Source organism: Pipra filicauda, unplaced genomic scaffold (assembly GCF_003945595.2).
Source record: "Pipra filicauda isolate LSUMZ 115617 unplaced genomic scaffold, ASM394559v2 scaffold262_size1072369_pilon, whole genome shotgun sequence".
NCBI classification, from domain to species: Eukaryota; Metazoa; Chordata; class Aves; order Passeriformes; family Pipridae; genus Pipra; species Pipra filicauda.
Window position 1 is genome coordinate 804,134 of NW_024104379.1, and position 18,957 is coordinate 823,090.

The 18,957-nt window shown below is 50.0% G+C and overlaps 2 protein-coding genes across 3 annotated transcripts; both read right to left on the bottom strand.

Annotated features, from left to right (window-relative positions):
- Positions 1-226: 226 nt before the first annotated feature.
- Positions 227-10,012, bottom strand: MCM5 (minichromosome maintenance complex component 5). 2 transcript variants are annotated; one of them, XM_027715147.2, is made up of 17 exons: positions 9,972-10,012; positions 9,559-9,741; positions 8,523-8,649; positions 8,282-8,410; positions 7,653-7,825; positions 6,301-6,456; positions 6,038-6,204; positions 5,272-5,443; positions 4,979-5,090; positions 4,082-4,225; positions 3,722-3,787; positions 2,632-2,808; positions 2,413-2,525; positions 2,041-2,169; positions 1,645-1,787; positions 960-1,087; positions 477-578 (listed from the first exon to the last, which is right to left on the bottom strand). In XM_027715147.2, exons 2-17 carry the CDS (start codon positions 9,723-9,725, stop codon positions 477-479), a joined length of 2,205 nt encoding a protein of 734 aa, XP_027570948.1. In that variant the 5' UTR covers positions 9,726-9,741; positions 9,972-10,012. The 2 variants fall into 2 exon arrangements, with proteins under 2 accessions (XP_039238200.1, XP_027570948.1); XM_039382266.1 differs by lacking the exon at positions 9,972-10,012 and having other exon boundaries at positions 227-578; positions 9,559-9,725.
- Positions 10,013-12,043: 2,031 nt separating this feature from the next.
- HMOX1 (heme oxygenase 1) lies at positions 12,044-18,227 on the bottom strand. Its single transcript, XM_027715256.2, has 5 exons — positions 18,079-18,227; positions 17,633-17,753; positions 14,805-15,296; positions 14,088-14,199; positions 12,044-12,774 (listed from the first exon to the last, which is right to left on the bottom strand). Exons 1-5 carry the CDS (start codon positions 18,108-18,110, stop codon positions 12,638-12,640), a joined length of 894 nt encoding a protein of 297 aa, XP_027571057.1. The 5' UTR covers positions 18,111-18,227; the 3' UTR covers positions 12,044-12,637.
- Positions 18,228-18,957: the final 730 nt, after the last annotated feature.

Consider the following 18,957-nt stretch of genomic DNA (forward strand, 5'->3'; position numbering starts at 1 on the left):
CTATGTCAACAGGATTTATGCCTTAATACACGATTAAATCCTGAGTGAGAAACAGATTTCTGCCTTCAGGGCTACTGGTGCTGCCCATGGGGCTGTGTGCTGACTAGGGGCAAGTGCATAACACAGGGCAAGCACAAGGGACAGCTTTCCAACCAAAATCCTACACCACCTCCAAAGGAGCAAGGGCATAGATGCCCACTGCCCCTCAGGGCCAAAGATCCTGAGCTACCAGTATCAGTTTTTATTTTAATACAGACTAAAAGCTTTTGGAGTTCAAAGAAACATTGACGTGACACAGTGACAGAGCACACAATGGAAACCCTGACCACCCCAAACCTGGTTCAACAGGGAGGCCTGGGGCCGTTTGGGGCCCCAGTGGAAAGCTTCTTCCATGTGACCCCTCTTGGGGCACTCTGCCTGTACATGGGCAGGTGTCAAGCAGCAGCGGTTCCCTCCTGGAGCATGGCACAGGGAGGTCACTTGATGCGGTAGAGGACTTTGCGCTGCATACGGTGCTGGATCTCCCCCCGCCGCATCATCAGCTGCAGCACCTTGTAGATGGCATGTTCTGGGTATTTCTGCAAAAAGGAAGAGCAGGGGAAGATGAAAGCCCAACTATGTCCCTCCAGAGAAAGGGACACCAGCAGTACCAGATGCTGATGTTCCCTTCCCCTCTCACTATTTCAGGTCTGACTGCAGTTAATCTTACAAATCACATTATTCTGTTTCAAGGGTAGAACCCCAAACTACCCAAACCAGCCCCAAACCTCAGAGCTTTTGCAGATCAAATCCCCTTAGATGCTGCAACCACACTGCACACCATTTCTACAAACAACTTCAAAGGCAGATATGACTAAAAGGCTCTTCAATCACCTCTTTGAGGAATGGATTTCAGGCCCCAGCAGCTGCCTGGGGTACCTGGTTTCACAGACCAACCCTCCATGGGCTCCCTGACCTACCTGCCGCATGAAGTCCTGGACGATGCTGTGCTCTGACACCTGAGAGCCAATGGCAAAGCGACGCTTGAGCTGCTTCTCAATGCGGGACAGCATCTCTTGGTCCTCCTGTGTTGTGAAGCCTTCTGCCCCTGGAGGGAGAGGCTGTGTGAGGTCTCGTGCCACCCATGTCACTCTCAAAGCCAGAGTGCCCATCTCCTGTGCCTCCCACCACACCTGCACAACTCAAGAGACTATAGGGTACCCATGAGCAACTCCACCATCAAAGGTTGTGGAGCTCCACACAGTTGAATGTAGAACTGACTGCTGGAGCTTTTTCAAACCTTAATGCCATGCTGGTACCCAAGGAAATATTGTCTTCACCCCCATAGGGAAAGATGTTAGAGGACTAATAGGCCTGGGAATCACCTCCAGCACCAGACTCTGCTCTTGGGACCACGAGGGGACAGACCAGCCCTCCTTGGACCAGCATGGGTGGAGACGCTCAGTGTCATTTGCCATTGCTCTCCCTCTGAGGCACAGCCCCATAGCCATGATAACCCCTTGCTGCCACAAGCACTGCTTTGCCTCTGCTCGGGGAGGAGGTTCAGCACCTGCCCCTGACAGCCAAATCCTCATCTCTCCTTGCTCTGAGCAACCAGGCCCACCATGTCTCTCCAATCCTCAGCACAGAGCATCTCCTCCTCACCTGACAGGTTGCCTGACATGGCAGCGTCAAGCGTGGACACGTGGAAGAGCCGTAAGGCCTCCTCGACATCCACCTCAGTGGCGAAGGGCTGAAGCTTCATCTTCGCTAAGGACTCGGCAATGCGCACGATGGCCTCCAGTTGCCTGCAGCCAAAGGAGATGTTCCCTGTTTTCTACTGCAGCTCCAAGGTCTTTCTCCTTCCCCCCAATCCCTTAAATCCCCACCTACCCCACTGCAGGCACCTCCTGCCTTCCCCTGCAGCATCTTCAGTGTTGCCTTGTTCACAGAGGGCTCCCCCCAAGCCCCAGCACCCCACTAACACCCTTCCTGGGCTACCCCAGTAATGCCACCCCAATCCCTAAGGCTGTGGTGTGGCAAGGAGGGGGTGTTGCTCACCGGATGGTGATGGGGATGCTGGAGCGGCGGTCACTCTCCTGCTCGTGCTGGCGAGTGCCAGTCCGCATCAGGATGTAGCGGTTCTTCAGCTTCTCCGCTGCTGCTGCCGACAGCCGAGGGCCACACTTCCTGCAAGGGGGAACGGGAGCTGGAGGCAGTGCCACCAGGGAGAATTCCTGGGACAGGGGTGTCCCTGGGCACCCCTCACTCCCTCAGGCCATGCTGTGGCACCATTCTGAGCTCCTCTGGCATCCCTTTTTTCAAGGCAGTTTAAAAAAGGGCACTCAGATAGAACACGGTATGGTTTGCTTCTCACCACTGCCTCCCACCGTGCAACCCAGGTGCTGCTAAAAAGTTATGTCTTTCACTCACGTCCGACAGAAGGAGATGAGCTTCTTCAGCTTGTTCAGCTCGATCTCGCCCTCCACAGCCTGGGTCTGCGTCAAGGCACTCACGTGTAAGGACATCACGTGCTTGGCCAGTGTCTAGGAAAGCAGAAGGCAGTCAGGCAGCAAGAACCTCCCTGCCTCCTCCTCCTCCCAGAAAACAGGGCACCAGGAGTCCCAACTGCACCCACATGCCTCAGCCTACCATGTCTCGCTCCTCGTTGTGCTCATCCTTGACGATGAAGATCATGTCAAATCGGGACAGAATGGTGGGCATAAAATCAATGTTCTCCTCACCCTTGGTCTCATCCCAGCGCCCAAAGACAGAGTTGGCAGCTGCCAGCACTGAACAGCGGGAGTTGAGTGTGGTTGTGATTCCTGCCTGTAGGGGGAAGGTGAAACGGATGGTGTCACATCATAGGAGGGTGAGAAGGACATTAACTCACAGTGAGAGGTCCAGAGTGGTTTGCAAGGACTCATCCTCAATCACTTGCATTTAAATAAACCCCCTTAAGTAGTACCCAATTGCTCTGTAATGGTCCCCTGTGAGAAAGGCTCAGCACAGGAGCTATGTGGGGCTGGATCCACATCCTTCTGGAGGAGGACTGGCTTCAGCTGAGACTTAAGCACTGAGTGATTTCGTTTAAAACCTCATGTCAAGGGCGCAGATACACAAGACCCCACCACAGGTTTGCGATCTGAGCCAGAAGCTGGGCCCTCAGCCAGGGCTGAGTCCTCCTGGACAGCTCTGGCACAAAGCATGGGTTTGCAGGTAGCAGCATGACAGCAACCAGCAAGGTAAAGCCATGGTGAGTACTCTTTCCAGAGACTAAACAGCTAAGGAACGAGTCAGAGCAACCAGGAGGCAGCAGAGGTGCTACAGAAAAAGATTAAGCAGCAGAAATGAAGAGAAACTCTGACTTGAGAAAGGATCTGGCACCAGGATGTCAGGCAGTTTCTGTAGATCTTCTGAGGGGGGTGAAGAGCAGAGGGAAGGAAGAAAAAGAAGTGACATCAGGCTGTGACATAGGGACATCAGTAGAACTAAAAAATATAGAGGAGTAAAGGACTGGTAGAGCAGAGGGAGCTTGTTTCAGTCCTGCTGAAGTTCAGTCTGCCCAGGAAAAGACAACTCAAAACCTACAAGCAGGGTTGACTGGTCTCAGATCAGAGAAACCAGCAACCATCAATACCACTTGCCTGGACTCTAAAATGGGCAATTCTGACAAAAGATGCGTGACCACTGGTTGCTTGGGTCTCAGGCTCACGCCCCAGAACATGCATCCACAGCTCACCTTTGCAATGGAGATGGTCTGCTGCTCCATCGCCTCATGGATGGCCACGCGGTCATCCTCCCGCATCTTCTCATCCAAGGTGGGAGAAACCAGACAAGCAGAAAAGAAGTCACCATCAGTCATCTCTGCCAGACCTCAGCTACACATCCACTGATGTGACCCCCAATAAAGCTCTGTGAAGACCTCTGCAGGATGTAAGCAAATTCCCCTGCAGCCTCATCCCCTTCACCTCCCCCAAATGGAAGTGAGGCCATTCTCAGGAGAGTTGCCCTTTCTCCTGCAGCTCTGGGCTCTCCTGGGAGAAGCTGGCATCCCCAAGGGCTGTCTTTCCCACTCCTGCACAAGCAGCTCCATGGGTACCTTGTCGAACTCATCGATGCACACCACTCCTCCGTCTGCCAGCACCATGGCTCCTCCCTCCATGAAGAAATTCCTAGAGGAAGGGTCGCGGACCACTGAGGCTGTCAAGCCAGCAGCGCTGCTGCCTTTTCCAGAGGTGTACACCTAGTGGCATGCAGGACAAGGAAAGGGACAGCACATCAGCTGCCACAGCACCCAGGAGCCCACTGCTCCAGTTTAAAGACAAAGCACCCCTGGCACTGCAAAATCTGGAGCTGCTGGAGGAAACACAAGAACCTCCATGAAAAGCCCTCAGCACATGCAGCCGTGCTGGGTAAAGAGCAAGAATATTGCCTCATTCCAAGCCTCGGACTAAACAGCTGTGACGCACCAGAGGGTGTGCAGACACACAAATACAGATATTAAGTAAAGAACAGGGAGTGATTCATTGTTTGGTGGTCTGCTGCATTAGCTTTGTTTTCCCACAGAGGGAACAATGCAGTCAGAGGTTGAGTTTAATAGAGACAAAAAAGCACAGCTGAAAATATAATTCTATGCCTGGGCTAAGGCTAGAGGTCTGTGCCTGACATGCCGTCAGCTTAATTTGTCCTGACCAGCCAGCCCCTCCGCTGATCAAGTCTCAACAATAAACAGCAGCACCAGTCACATCTTTGGACATCTGCAAACAGCCTGGCTCATAGCATATAATGAAAGGCATTACCTGCTTCCCCTTTCCTTCCTCATTTCCCATCCCTTCCAAGCTAGCACCAGAAACGGCAGTGCATGCCTCTGCCAGCAAGTCTACCTGTGGATGCACTGACAGCTGTCTGCTGTGACCACAGTCTGGTCTTTGGTGCTACACAAGGAGCAGAAAGGACAAAAGAAGTGTGCTACAAGTGGGTGCCTCAAACCACCTACCCCAATGGGCGAACACTTCTCAACAAACTTCAGCAGTTGGGATTTGGCCGTGCCAGGGTCACCCAGCATCAGCAAGTTGATGTCCCCCCTGCGGGTCAACCCATCTGGGAGCCTGGAGTGACAGGGTGGGGAGAAGAGAGGGAGGAGAGATGGTGAGCCTTTATTTTGACAACCAAGCACTGCTGACTAGTGGCAGGCAGTTGGCAGCACTGCCAGAAGACACTATGAGGGCTCTATGCCATCAGTGACATCCCCGCCAGCACTCTCTCTCCACCAGGCTGACTTTTCCCCACCTCTTGCGAGAGCCTCCAAATAAGAGGCAGGCGATGGCCTTCTTGATGTCAGTGCTGCCATAGATGGAGGGCGCGATGCTCTTGGCAATGGTCTCGTAGATGTTGGGCATGGCAGTGAGGCGACGAAGTTCCTCCTCTTCTTGAGGGGTCACTGAGCCAGCAAAGCTATGCCCTGCACAGTGATGAGGGGAATGATGCAACAGTGGATGTTTTAAAGTAAACTACATCACTCCCCCCTACACCCACTACCACCAAAATCCCTTTTTCAAGATCATGCCAAGTGCAACCAGGTGGGAAGGGTGGAGAGGGCAAGCATCTGCTAAGCAAAAAAAGGCAGGCTGTGTTCTTACAGACTGTCAAGAAAAAGCAAGGATCTTGGGCAAAGCAGGTCTGCATAGTCAGGAGAATGTTTTAAATACATAGCTCAATTCGAACAATGGACTTCAGCCTGGATCCTCAGGGATGGCTTAGCAGATTTCCACTAAGATCAATACAACAAAAGCACTTAAATACCCTGGAGGACTCAGGCTGAAACCTCCTCATTTAACATTACTGAGAAAAAGTCCTACAGGACACGACTAAAACATCCAGGGCAAGTCAGAGCCCTGGAATGGCCTGAACATTCTGCTATATAAGCAATAGAGAAGGACCATGGCTGTGATTTCATACAGTCCTTGCGGAGGCATCACCTTGTTCAGGAAGGGGGGGTGTCTCCCAACACCAGGCTACCAAAACAGAAAAAACACACACCAAAAGCAGCCCTCACCTGAGCCCTCCACATCCACCTGGATGCCCACGACACGAATGTAAGCGCTTCGAATGCCCACCCCCACGTTGTCACGTCTTTTATTCTTGCTCTGGGCAGATTTCTTGATGGAGTAGATCCCCATGATAGTGACTCTGTTCCCTGGGACAACTTTGTCACACAGGTACCTAAGAGGAGAAAGGAGAAAGATGAGGATGGTAGCAGGGGAAAGGATGGCACCAGCGACATCAGGCGGAATCAGGGTGGGGAGGCTGTGCCAGTACCTGTCACAGTACAGCTGCAAGTGCCGGGGCATCTCCCCATGCGGCACGGCGTCCGGGGACTCCTGTAGCTTCAGGACCTGGAAGTCCACACACTTGCACTTATCTGGCATGATGAAATAGGGGTCCAGTGGACACCTTGGGCGGCCTGCTTGTTCCCTGTGAAGAGAGATCAATCGGGGAAGGCTGTTAGCACTCAAAAGCCACCCCCTAGAGCCCATCTGTGGAGGGGGACAGCAGTGACAGTGCCCCATCAGCAGGTAAGGGCAGACGCACAGGGTCAGAGCAAAGGCTCAGCAAGCCCTCTGCCTTTTCAACAGCTGCCAAAAGCGTGCATGAGAACAAGCCACAGGCAGGGTGATACTTTGAGCACTCTCCCTGCCTTCCCCCCTCTCCCTTGCTAGCTAGAAGCAGGAAGGAAGGTAATTCATTAATTACACAGAAGGTAACAGTACAGACTCAGTGACACAGCAGGGCATTTCTCTTTATAACCTCATACACGAAGCAAATGTTAAGTAGATTCTGGTGAGAAAGCAATTAGCAACGTGACAAGGCTGACATCCACCTCCCAGTCTCTCGAGATATATCTGCCTTGCTAGACTACAAGCTCTCCAAGACAGAGAGCACCTCTACACCCTGCTGCCATCTCAGAATGGCTCTACGGATGCCTGACTCCATGCAGGGCTTCTGGGAAGGGTAACATGAGGGTGCAGATGCACTCACGCAGTCAGGGATCGGGAGTGAGGTGCCGTACAGACCACACGCAGGAACGATCCCTAACCCAAACACCCCTTAAGCTGCAGTAGAGTTAAGGTGCAGAAAATAAATACTGGTAGGTATGAGCCTGAAGACCCAACCCAGCAGGACTGGTTGGCTCAAGAGCTGCAGCACAGTGGCAGCCTAATGCTCGTGGTTTGCACAGGCACCAAGAGCTGTAAAGCAGGATAAAAAAGGATAGTAGCAAAGCACCCCTAAGGAAGGTAACACAAAACAGGCCCCTCAGGAGGGGGAATATGGAAGCAAGAAGTTTGTTTGGAAAAGATAAGAACTTAATAGGAAGTTAGGACGACGGTTTCACACAGCATCATGGGACAGCTGGAGACAACAATGAACCTTTAGGTAAAAAAGGCAAAACACCCTATAGATAAAAAGAACTCCCTGGACATGGTCACTCAACACTGCATGCAGACACAGGGGGAGTACGAAGGGTGGAGGCAGACAGCAGTGAAAGTGCTTCTGCCTTGTGCAACGTAGAGATGACTCTGCAGCATGTGGGATGGAGGGGGATTAGGAGGGGGGAACGCAGCCTTTTTCCCCCACCAGCCTGCCACGTGCATCCCTTTGTCAGTCCTTACGTGTTGCATTTCCTGGGGAGGGCATAGCCCTCCAGGCCTGGGCGCACCGCAATGTTGGTGATGGTGTTGCGGCAGCTGCGGCACTGGATGGTGATCCTGGTGGCTTTGGCTCTCACAGGGGTTGCTGCAATTACTATCCCAGGGATCTTCACGAGGTGGGACATCTGGTCAGACTGAAAGGGAAAAGGTGAAGGGAAGGTTAGAAAGCCATCAGTGGAGGATGGATGGAAAACTAAAGAAGTTAAAGAAACACAGTTCTTTCTTAGCTTCACTTCCCACTTTCCTAGGACTAAAGAACCACAACAAAAAAGCCTGCACAACATCACTCCACTCTTCAGTAGTAACGTAACATGACTTAAGCCAGGTTGATTTCAAAGCATGAGAGGAGAGGATAGAATGCTCCATGTAGAACGGCACTAACAGCAATAATGTCCCAGCAGCAGGAACCAGCAAAAACAGTCCTTTGCAGTCAGATTTAAGTTGCAGAGTACTGCTGCTTTAAATTAGTAAATTAGTGTGCAACCCATGTTCTGAACTGTGTGATGAAGTACCAAAAGCTCCCCTGCAATCACTCACACAGATGCAAACCCTGCCACTCAGTGCTCTGTGCAGCAGCCAATTCTTCTCACCTTCAGGCTGCGGATGGTGGCTGCGTTGGCATCCGATCTCAGCATCACCTGGATGTCTTGGAGAGCTTCCTCCCCTGAAGGACGAGGGCGAGTGACCTCATCTGCGACTTCTTTTGCCGCTTCTTCCAACTAGAAAGGCAACAATGAGGTTATTAACGGGTACGTTACAATATCATGTCAGGGCTGCTCTCAAGGTGTGGCCGTGTCAGTGCACCAGGTTGCCGACCTCCTCCATCCTTACCAGCTGCAGGTGCTCCGCTGGTTGCTTGTACAGATAGTCAGCGAGATCTTCATCAAAGCTGGCCAAGTCTTCCATTTCCACCTCCACCCAGTACTGACTCAGGTTATAGTGCCGTTTGAGCTCATCCCTGGAAGGCAGGAAGTGGTAAAGCTTTGCAGGGCAGAAAGCAAGAGTCCCCCACAGTAACCTTATAAAAAGCAGGGATCAGAGAAGGCAGGTTCTGCAGGGGGTCCTTAGTTTGGAAAGCAAACAGGGAAAATTAGGAGTGTCAAAAAGAGAAGCGCAGAGGGACCTGGGCAAATCTTGCACCCAAACCCACTTTGAAATGTGACATAAGACCAGGGACACCAGTGCTTGCAGTGACAATGCACTTACTAGAGTTACATGACCAGATAAACAATTAGAAAACTTCTACATAGGATAATAACTATTATACCTAAGATGTGGTTTAAAACAAACGAAGTAATAGCAGAGCAAGCACCATTCTTATTAAAAAGCCAGTGTCCATGAAATTTAGAGGTAAAAGACAGTTCTAGTCCTTGATTATGATATATCTCCATGTTCTCTCACAGTTGTGTCTCCAAGCTGTATAGGCAAAGGGATGGCCAAGAGAACTTCATAGACTTGGAAGGCACACATGGACAGTGCTGCACTGATTTGAATGGATACAGATAAAACTCCAGACCAGAAAGTGGCAGAATTCGAAGACAGATCTTGAATTTCAGAACTAAGTGCAAGCTAGGCAGTGCAGATTCCTCTATTGCTACCTCTGCCACTGGCTGGCTGAGTTTGGTTAAAAGTTTCTGAGAACATCTGACCTACGTTTTTATATCAGGTTCTAGAGGAAAAACAACATCTCTTACACTGAAAAAGAGCAGGGTTTATGGCCTTCTCTTTATGGCCTACGAGAACAGAGAAGCTGGGACGTGCTATCGCGTATCTGGGGTGTGCACTGCAGGAGGGAGGTTAAGAGCCGACTGGACGTGCAAAGAGCGGTGGATAAAGCTCAGAAAGAGAAAAGGGGCCACAGCAGCACCTGTATTTGAAGGTGAAGCCCGTCCGGTCCGTGCCCACCCGGTACTGCCGCAGAAACTCCTTGAAGCGCTTCTGCAGCTGCGACTTCCGAACCTGCCCCTCGTCCACGGACGCATCTCCCCCAAAGCTGTCGCTGTAGTAAATGCCGGGGTCATCGAAACCGGACATCACGATGGCTGGTCCGCTGCGGGGGCGAAAGCGCTCGGTCAGGCTCTACCGCCCCCTCCAAGCCTCCCACGCCAAGGGCCCCGCGGGATCCCCCCTCCCGGGCTGTACTACACGCACGTAGTGCCCCGTTCCCTGCTCCCGTTCCCCGTTCCCGTTCCCCGCTCCCGTTCCCCGCTCCCGTTCCCCGCTCCCGTTCCCCGCTCCCGTTCCCCGCTCCCGCTCCCGTTCCCCGTTCCCGTTCCGCACCTCGCCGCCCTCAGGAACCCGACAACAACTTTTTCGCGGTAAAAGTGACGCGCAGCGGAAACTGAACGGGTGCAGGGCGCGCGCCGCCGCCGCGCGCTCCGATTGGCCCGTCCGCCCCGTGCCACCGCCGATTGGCCCCGGCCGCCCTCTCGCCCCGCCCCACGAGGGGGAGTGCGGCCCCGCCGCTGCCGCTGATTGGCTGAGACGCTCCGCCACGAGCGGTTTGGCGCGAAATCGGGGTGCGAGGGGAGGGGGGAAGCGAAATGGCGGGTGGGCGAGACCATTGTGGCGGAGGGGGAGCGGGCGAAACCATTGCGGGCGAGGGGAGCGCGCTTGTGGTCCCCGGGAATAAAGTGAATTAATTACGGCTGTAGGCTCCTGGGGCACCTCGGGCCTGTCACTGCAGAGCATCTCCGGGGTGCCTTTCTCCTGACTAGTAGTGAGTTTGGGGGGAAGGCCGGCAGGGCATTGGTGCGCATTTTGGCCCTTCAAACACGTGATGGTGCGCATCCTAAATGATGAGGAAGCTGGAAGCGTAGTGCATTGCTAGGGAGGTTTCAAATAAAGACCGTCTCGTTGTTACAGAGAAACCAGATGTATTCATAAAGATCATAGACAAATACAAGAAAAGCTTCAGTCTTCACCTCTGAAGGTTTTAGGCTCAGTCTAGAGTCCTTCAATGCGTGATCTCACAGTGGCTGTGAGATACCCAAAGGACTATCTTTCTCCTGCGATGAGCAGGTGTCAGTGGGAATCCATATTTTCTAACTTTGGGGTCACAGCCATGATCTCTGGGCAGCGGAGAGGGGCTGAGTGTGGTACAGTGTGTCTCTGAGCTCATGAGCATTTGTTTGCCTGTTTGAGATCTTAGTTACCTCAGCATGGTTGAATGAATGTAATGATCTGGGGTGGCTGGTTGGGGTGGTTTAGGGGGACTGAATTGGTAGAATTTAACATAAACCTGAATGAACAAGTTCTGGTATTTGAATAGCAATCAAGCCTTGTATCCCTGCTTTTCAATCATCTACCTTTTTCAGGAATTAACTATATTTTTCTACCAGGATTGGCATGTGGGTCCAAAGAGAGAATTATTAAAGGGGATTGTGGAAGAGATATAGGGTAGATAAGAGTCCAAGAATAATGACAGTCCCTTTTTCCCATTGCTCATTCTCAGCAGGACCTGCCTTCTGATTCTTTTTCTTTGAGTAGGTTCAGTGCTGGTCGTTAAAACAGATCAGTAGGAACATGTGTCTTTGGGATTAAGGTCACAGCCAGAACAGGCAGCATCATGGAGACACGTTGATCACAGAGGCTTTCTGGTGGAAAGAGAGGAAGGGACTCTGAGGTGGTACATAACAGTTCATTATCTGGCCACACCTGAACTGCAGCCTCTCCTGTGTAGGAAGACTTTCTGAAGCAGATAGGGCCTATGGCTGGCAAAAAAGGCTATCCCTCCAGATCTACCACAGCAAAAGGCAGGGAAAGCAAGCTGTGTGCATAGTCTGCTCCAGCAGTGCTGTGGTTTGGAGTGTCTTTAGCAAAGTCATATGTGTGCCAAATCCTAGGAGTAAGTTGGATTGGTTTGTTACTCAGGTGAAGGTATCCTCATGTCTCCCATTTAGCTGCCTTGATGAAAACCTAGGATATATCTAATTTTTGGGTGGTGAAAACATACTTGCTGTTCTGATTCATGCTGAAGCTCTCGTAAAGGCAGTCTGGTAACGGAGCTGTCCTGGTTTTGACCAGCTGAGGGTCCCATCACCTTTTGTTTGTAATAGAATAGCAGCTCTTATGTACTGCTTCCACCCCTTAAAAATACTTTGTACACTCTCAGAATTTTGTGCCATTTCTAGAAATAGAGACCAATGTGTAGGAGCTGAAGAAACCTGCCCCAGCTTGTAACAGGTTATTGTTAGCACTGAGTGGGAGCAGAGTCTGGCTCTGATGATAGCTCCCACTTCCGTCTATTGTCATGTCTGTGGAGGCAGCAGCTCCAAAATACAGAAAACCGTGTGGAAGAAAGACACCTTTTTCCCTGGGTAAGGCTTTAATAATAGGAAACACCAGGCCTGAAGACTTTACATTGAAGTTTATTATGTGTATAAATTATATAACCAGACAAGAATGACACTGTATCTTAAACAACCATCTTCTGCTTTTCAAAAAACAAAAATGATTGGAAAAAGAATTAACAAAGACCTACTAGTGTCATATAAAACAGTCTAACCCACGGGAGCCATGCGGCTCCACAGAAAGTGATCACAGTATTATCTACCAGTATAAAAAAACTGAGCAAACAGAGTTCCAAGGACCTTCATATTTCTGAGGAAAGACAGATGTTGAAGCTGTGTTTCTGATCCTGTAGGATTTTTGTAGGCACTCTATAAAGCAATGACAATTCTTGGCCGTCATTTTTAGCCTTTCTGTCGTAGTTTTTGGTGATAAAGTTAGTCTCTGAGAAGAGCTCACACCAAGCACAGGATAGACTTTGCCTGAATCCCCTTACAGCACTCTCTTTGATTTCTGGGGAGAAAAGTCTCCTAATATTAGTGGCAGAGCCAAGATCACAGTACCCAGTCAGGGAAAATTTCTCTCAAAAGCACTGGGGAAGGTGGATTAGTTCAGGGTGAGGGAAGGCACAAAGAGAAGGTGAAGGTCCTGCTCTTTCACATGGCAAATAAGCCCACGGCCACTGTCATGGCTAGGAAGCTGAGTGCCAGGATCCACCGCACCAGGGAAGTGGTGGGCGTCAGGTTTGTGTTTTTCCTGTTTGTCGTCTCAGTTTCTTTCCCGTGTGCTGGACCTAGATCAAATAGAGAGAAAAAGAAAATAAAGGCAAGTGAGAAGAGGTTGAGGCAAGAAGCTGCTGGCATGGCACACTTGCTCTCCACAGTGCCAGAGCGGACCTTGCTGGGGTTGTCAAGGGAAGAAGGAGTTCTTCCCTTCGGCCAGAAGAAACAGTGGCAGCAAGTTCTACTCTCCTGGTGAAGAAGGGAAGAAACAGACTTGACCTGGGAATCACAAGGGCTCACAACCCCTCTGCCTGAATGTGAGTACCAGCCTCTTCCTTTGACTCCTTACAGGCTTATAAACGCACTGCCCAGATCCATCAGACTCCTGATGTGTGCAGAGGACAACCAAATACTTAAGCCAGAATTTTAAAAGGCATTTTGTCTCCTACTTCTCATTAATTAATTAGGTGTTTAATAACCTTAAAGAGTCCTCAGCACTCCAGACAATTTTCCCAGTACAATTTCAGGATGAGATTCCTCATTCAATAGCAAACTTTTCTGAAAATTCTACTTTTATGACTGTGCTGGGAAAAGAACAGAGAACTTTTAGTGCCTTTCCCCAAAAAGTTGCTTTAAGCTTCATTATCTGGAGATGTACAAGGTGAGGTTTGTTTTTCATTCTTTGCTATGGGAAAACTGTGGTTCAATCCAGCGTGCACTGAAAAAAATCTCTCTCTTGGTTTCAGAATGGGTAGATAATAAGGGATTTTTTTATTTGACTTGCATGTCATCAGGGAAACCACTCTCCTCTGTAAACATCTGAGCTCGCTCCTTACTCAGTTACAAGCCTGACTTACAAGCTGATTACATTTCACCATCCAGAACAATGCTCACTAGAAACCCAGCACACTCTCTGGAGGGTTTTCAGCAAATACTTCTGGAAGGCAGAAAAATGACCAGATGGAGATTTAGTCCAAAGGGACAGGCCGCTGGATAGGACTGTGTGTTTGGAAGAGCCTTCTGTGAGTATCACAGAACCACAGCTGATCTCCTGGGCCCAAAATTGATGCCTTTGCTTCTGTGAATTCAAGGACAGCTTTCCCTGTGGTGAATGAACCTTACATTTGTTAAAGTCTAAGAGGCGGAGAGGGGAGTCTTTTTTTCTCTTTTTGGAGAGCCCACATGTGTCATCCTTGCTCTGTTATGTCTAGAAGAAGCTTTGCACATACCAGTGCCTCTCCTTCCACTACCTGCTGATGGCTGGAGAAGGCATGGGGCAAGCACCTCATGCTCATTTATCAGTGGCTTTTACAAACAAGAACAGAGGAAGGGAGCCAAAGGAAATGAAGGAGCAATGTTAAGCACCTGCCCTTAAGTGTCTTACCGTGCTCACGTGATTTGTTGACATTCCTTGTGCGAAGAAGCTCTGCCTTTGGCTGCACAGGATGACCATTCTTCTGGCCCTTAGACACCAGCTCCTGCAGCGCCTCAAACACCTGAGAATAAGAAACACTGTCTCATTATGTGGCCTCCTCTTCTTCTTTCATGGACCCCTTGCCCCTTCCCCAGGCATTTTATGGACTAGAGGAAGACACAAGCCTTTGGTCCCAGTCTCCTATTTTGCATAGGAAATAAGCTGCTTGTGGGGTCAAATCATGTCTTTCAAGCTCCTTGTTCGTATTACAGGTTCTCCCTGAAGCTTTCAGCTAAGGATAAGGTGATTGCCCATCTTCTGATTGGAAGGAAAGCAAGGTACCTGTGTGCCTGGTCAGTGTCCACAGGGGACCTGTGGAACTTTACTACATTGGTAGGACAGATAGGTGGTGATCCCTACTCCCAGTATCAGTCCTCATTCATATCTGGATACTGGCACATGGAAGAGGCTGGATTCAAACACTAAGGGAGGGAGAAGAGCTTTTCAGAGACCATACTTTTACTCGGCTCCCAGTAAAGCATGGCCATCCAGCTCTGACTAGCTTGCCCTAATTCACAACTTCTCATAAGCTCCCCAGAAGAAATACTGGCTTTGCATTTCCCCTCTAGCTATTTTATTGTTTGAGAGAGGGTGTGGGCTGGCAGGGCTGGATGGTTGTGTACTCACCTGTATATTTAGCAGGAATGCTTTCTTGGCCTCCTCCATGACTCTTTTCTTAGTGGCAAGGTCCATCTCGAGAGCATTCATGCGGGAGCGATAGAGCTGCTTGAACTTGGTGGCATTGGAGACTCCATCGAAGGTGAAAAAAGCCAGCCCTTCTCCAGTGCTGGGCAACTGGAGGGCCTTTTGGGCAATTTTTTTCAGCACCTGCCCCCCAGACAGGTCTCCCAAATACCGGGTGTAGGCATGGGCCACCAGGAGCTCTGGGTGGTTCTTGCCTACGTAGTGGAGCCTCTCAACGTATTTCTGAGTAGCCTCGGGACATGGGATCTCTTCCCTCCAGTTGCTGCCATAGAAGTACTCCAAGTCTTCCTCCAGGGCAGCTTTCCGGTGCAGCTCCGCCGGAAAATACACAGGAGCATAAACTGGATTGTTCTTGTTACGTTCAATCTCTTCCTCCAGAGCAGAGTAGATGAAGTACAAGGATGCTGTAACCAGCTGAAAGAGAAGAAAGAGGATTAGCTACAGGCGCATCTATCTGTCTCCTTCAAGTCTATGGGACAAATCCTGCTAACAAAAAGGTACTCATGGGCACACCCAATGTGAGTCATGCACATATGTGATGTTGCAGATTTCCCATTTGGAAAACAGAGTTGCAAGGTGCAGGAAGCCACTGTTTAGCCCTTCCCCTTCTGCTTGAGGCAGCAATCAGGTAAGCCCTTTCTGGCAGATATTGGTCTTACTTGCTCTCAAAGTCACTGCCTTTGCCTTCACATTAAAGACCTTGCAGCTTGATGTAATGTAAACTGAGCCCTGTTTAATCATTTCTGGTCTATTCTCAGTCCCTTAGTCAATAGAGAGGGTATTCCCAAAGGTACATTTTCTGGTGCATTGTTCAAATTTGAATGCTTCAAAATGTGGCTTCCCTTTGTGCGGCCTTGTGAGACGATGACACACACTGTTTATTTTTCACCATATTCATCCTGTTGGCATCCTACCATCCTGGGAACCGAGGCACCACCACTCTGCTCATTCAGGCATGCAAGTGGGGTTGCCTCCTCGGTTGTCCCAGGGAGACAAGATAAAAGGGAGCTGGAAACACGGCCTGCCTCTGAAAGATGCCTTTGTGAAGGAATGCTGTGAGCCTGTGTTCTCCCCTCTATTTTGAAACCATTGTTATTGTTGTTTTTCCCAGCTTATGTGATACTTTCTTCTATCTGCCAGCTTTTCCACGTGGTCTAAGACAATCTAGCTGTGTTCTTTCCTTCCCAGGCATTCTGTTTTCAGAGGCTGTTACACCTACACCACCCCTTCCTTACACTGGGATCCCTTGCCAGCAGCAAAGGGTAAAAGATGAAGGTATTGCAGTACAAATGAGTCAGGTTGGATAGGGGGGATTACACTGCTTACAGGAGGGAAAGCAGTTTACTCTCTCAGAAAGCAGTCAGTTCTGCAGGGAGTTTCTGTTTCAACTTTTCCCCACTGTGCCAGCAAATAGGACTTTGATAAGCACATGGGCAGCGACTTAGTTGTGGAAACAAATATTCACCATCTGGAGAGTCAGGTAGCAGGGCAGATATATGGGTTTGCCAAGAGAGTAAACAAAAATAGAGGTTTTTAAACAATAACCTGCTACCCAGCTTACTGGAAAAGAAACAAAATATGAGACCATTGCCTAACAAAGTAGGCAAAAATATAGGTCAACTGGTTGTTTTCAGAGGCAGGTAGTGGTTTAATGAGAAACACGGCTTTTGAAAACTGTCGTTAATTTTTAAAACCCATGTCCTATCTCACTTCCCCAACAACATATAAAACTCTTCTGAGAAACCAAGCTGTATTCCTGAAGGTCTGACTTTTTACAGTCTTGCCAGCCTGTCTCAAAGTTCACTGCCTAACCAATGCCACATTTCTAACAGCAGGGAGTCAGCACCTGAGATTAAATTTATGCTTGACTAAGTATTCTGAATGTCACCTGTCAGAAATAAGTAGTCTTTTTCCTACTCTTGTGGATTTATTTGCCAAGAAACAATTCAACAACAAAGTAATTAAGCCACAGGTCGGATCGCTAGCTGTTATTTGCAAGCCCATGCGTCACATCCTATAGCCTCTCAGGAATTTCTTGCCCAGGTGCTTGCTTTGGTTTTGCTCACGGCTTTGTTACGTGGCTCAGATCCCAGGAATCGTATCTAGCCAGGTTAGGCTAATATGTGGAAATGTTTCTCTTTTATCTTGAAAGAAGCAACAGGCTCCTGCCTGTTAGCAGACTTGGATTGCTCAAACTCAGTCTGCTTTTGAGTTATTGTTCATGATTTCAGCGCTGGTATAACTCAAGTGACAATGCAAAGTTTAGTGCCAGAGATGATCCCACATCTTCACTTTCTCACCATTCCCTCATTATTTCTAGCTCTGCCTACAGTATTGCAAATATCATATGGTCTCTCTTTTTGGCATTTTGGCTGCTCAAGTATCTGCACAGTATCTCTATTAAACATCATTGCCAATAATTAACATGCAGGCATTTATGAAGAAAGAGAAAAGCAATTGCACTAATCCCATCAACCTCTTTGTCTTTTTTCTCCTGTTTCAGTTTGGCTGCCCATCCTGATATGCACAGTCCTGCCCTGCCTTCTGTGAGAGAAGCCAGTAAGATCTTAGGGTACTGGAGTTTGATGAAAAGCATGTTTTGCGTAGGAGATGCTGATACCAAACAGCTGTACTGTCCCCATTTCCCTTACCTATACTGTTCCCATCTTCCCCCCTTTAGTCCCCATTCAGCCCGTCTGATCTAACTGGTGAGGAAATCCCATCCCCAAGCAAATCCTGCTATGAAGTACCTTAAACTCATGGAGTGACACCTGCCCCTTTTGGAAATTCTTCATGAACGGTGTGTTCTCTGCCTGCTCATGCACCTCCTTGGTAGCTTCCTTCAACAGTTCTGACAGGTCCTTGGACATGCTGGGAAAGAACACCAAAACAGATATTAATGCCATCTCTCTTCCTCTGGAAAAATGGATCTTAGCTCGCTAGGAAAAACGAGGGAGCCTGGGATGACAGAAAACGGAGCAGAGCGTTCCCGAGAGCTGCGTATGGGAACCAGGGAGCACCAGCTTTCCAAACGCAGTCCCGGGCGAGGAAGACTGACAAACTCCATCCAGAGGTGAAAGCAGCAGCATGCCGTTCCCTGCAGAGCAGGAGCAGGAACAGCATGCCTAAAAGCAACGGGAGAAACACAATATTCTTCTGGCAAAACATTTCCCTCTCGTTCCCGTCCCGCTCTCACCTTTCGGAGCTGTGTGTCTGGGAAGTTTCCATGTTTCTCCAGGTCGTTTCACTCCTCCCCTTCCCTGTTGTTGCTCGTGCTTCCCTCCTTCCCTTCTGCCCCCAGGACACTGAAGCTCTGAGCCGGGCAGCCCGACTCCCGCATCCAGCTTTATACTGCCTGGCCACGTGAGCAGCTGAACGCTGACCTCAGTGTGAGTACAAACTTCTTGCAACACAACAGCACTTCCCTTCCCAGCCTGGCTGTCACCCTCTCCTGGCCTGCAGCCCCAAGGGACCAGAAGGAAGTCACCTGATGCATGCTGATAACTAAGCACAAAAGAAGGGGTTATCCAGCAACTTCTCCTTCGAGGGTGCCTGGCTCTGTAACCCTTTCAGTGCATTGCCCACGGCAGGCAGAGCCTGGGTGCTGCAAAAGGTGCTCATTGTCCTGGAGGCAGTGGGGTTGGACAAGGAGGGTGGATTTACAAGGCTGGGGTAGGGAGGGCAGCCTTCTCACCCTACACCCCAGTCTATCTGCTGGCTGCATCCTGCCTGGAGAGCTAATCCAGCACCCACCCTCATCTGCTCTAGCACAACTCGGGTATAAGCATCTTATTTCCTGTGGCTGTGCACATCTTCAGAGAGTCTTTCAGGTGACACAGCTGGTTGTGGGCCATGGGATGGGGAGCTCAGCACTACAGGTTGGGGAGCACAGCAGGGACCCTGGGGGGATGTACCAGTCATGGACACCTGGGGTAGTCTGGGTGCTGCGGCACATGCATGCACCAGCTCTGGTCTGCAGGTGCCAGAACTGCCCTTGTGCAGTGCTGGGCAATAGGGAATAAACCCTGTCACTTTGCATGGGGCCAGCACAGGTGTGCCAGCACTGACGCACAGC

What these genes read in the sequence shown, in the direction of transcription:
- HMOX1 (XM_027715256.2), bottom strand. Translation starts at nt 18,110, where the DNA reads ATGGAAACTTCCCAGACACACAGCTCCGAAAG. An exon ending in CAGACACACAGCTCCGAAAG is followed by an intron (nt 17,754 to 18,078) that starts GTGAGAGCGGGA and finishes GTTCTTTCCCAG; the next exon opens with CATGTCCAAGGACCTGTCAG. An exon ending in CATTCCTGCTAAATATACAG is followed by an intron (nt 14,200 to 14,804) that starts GTGAGTACACAA and finishes TCTTATTCTCAG; the next exon opens with GTGTTTGAGGCGCTGCAGGA.
- MCM5 (XM_039382266.1), bottom strand. Translation starts at nt 9,725, where the DNA reads ATGTCCGGTTTCGATGACCCCGGCATTTACTACAGCGACAGCTTTGGG. An exon ending in ACAACGAGGAGCGAGACATG is followed by an intron (nt 2,526 to 2,631) that starts GTAGGCTGAGGC and finishes CTGCTTTCCTAG; the next exon opens with ACACTGGCCAAGCACGTGAT. An exon ending in TCCAGGACTTCATGCGGCAG is followed by an intron (nt 579 to 959) that starts GTAGGTCAGGGA and finishes TCCTTTTTGCAG; the next exon opens with AAATACCCAGAACATGCCAT.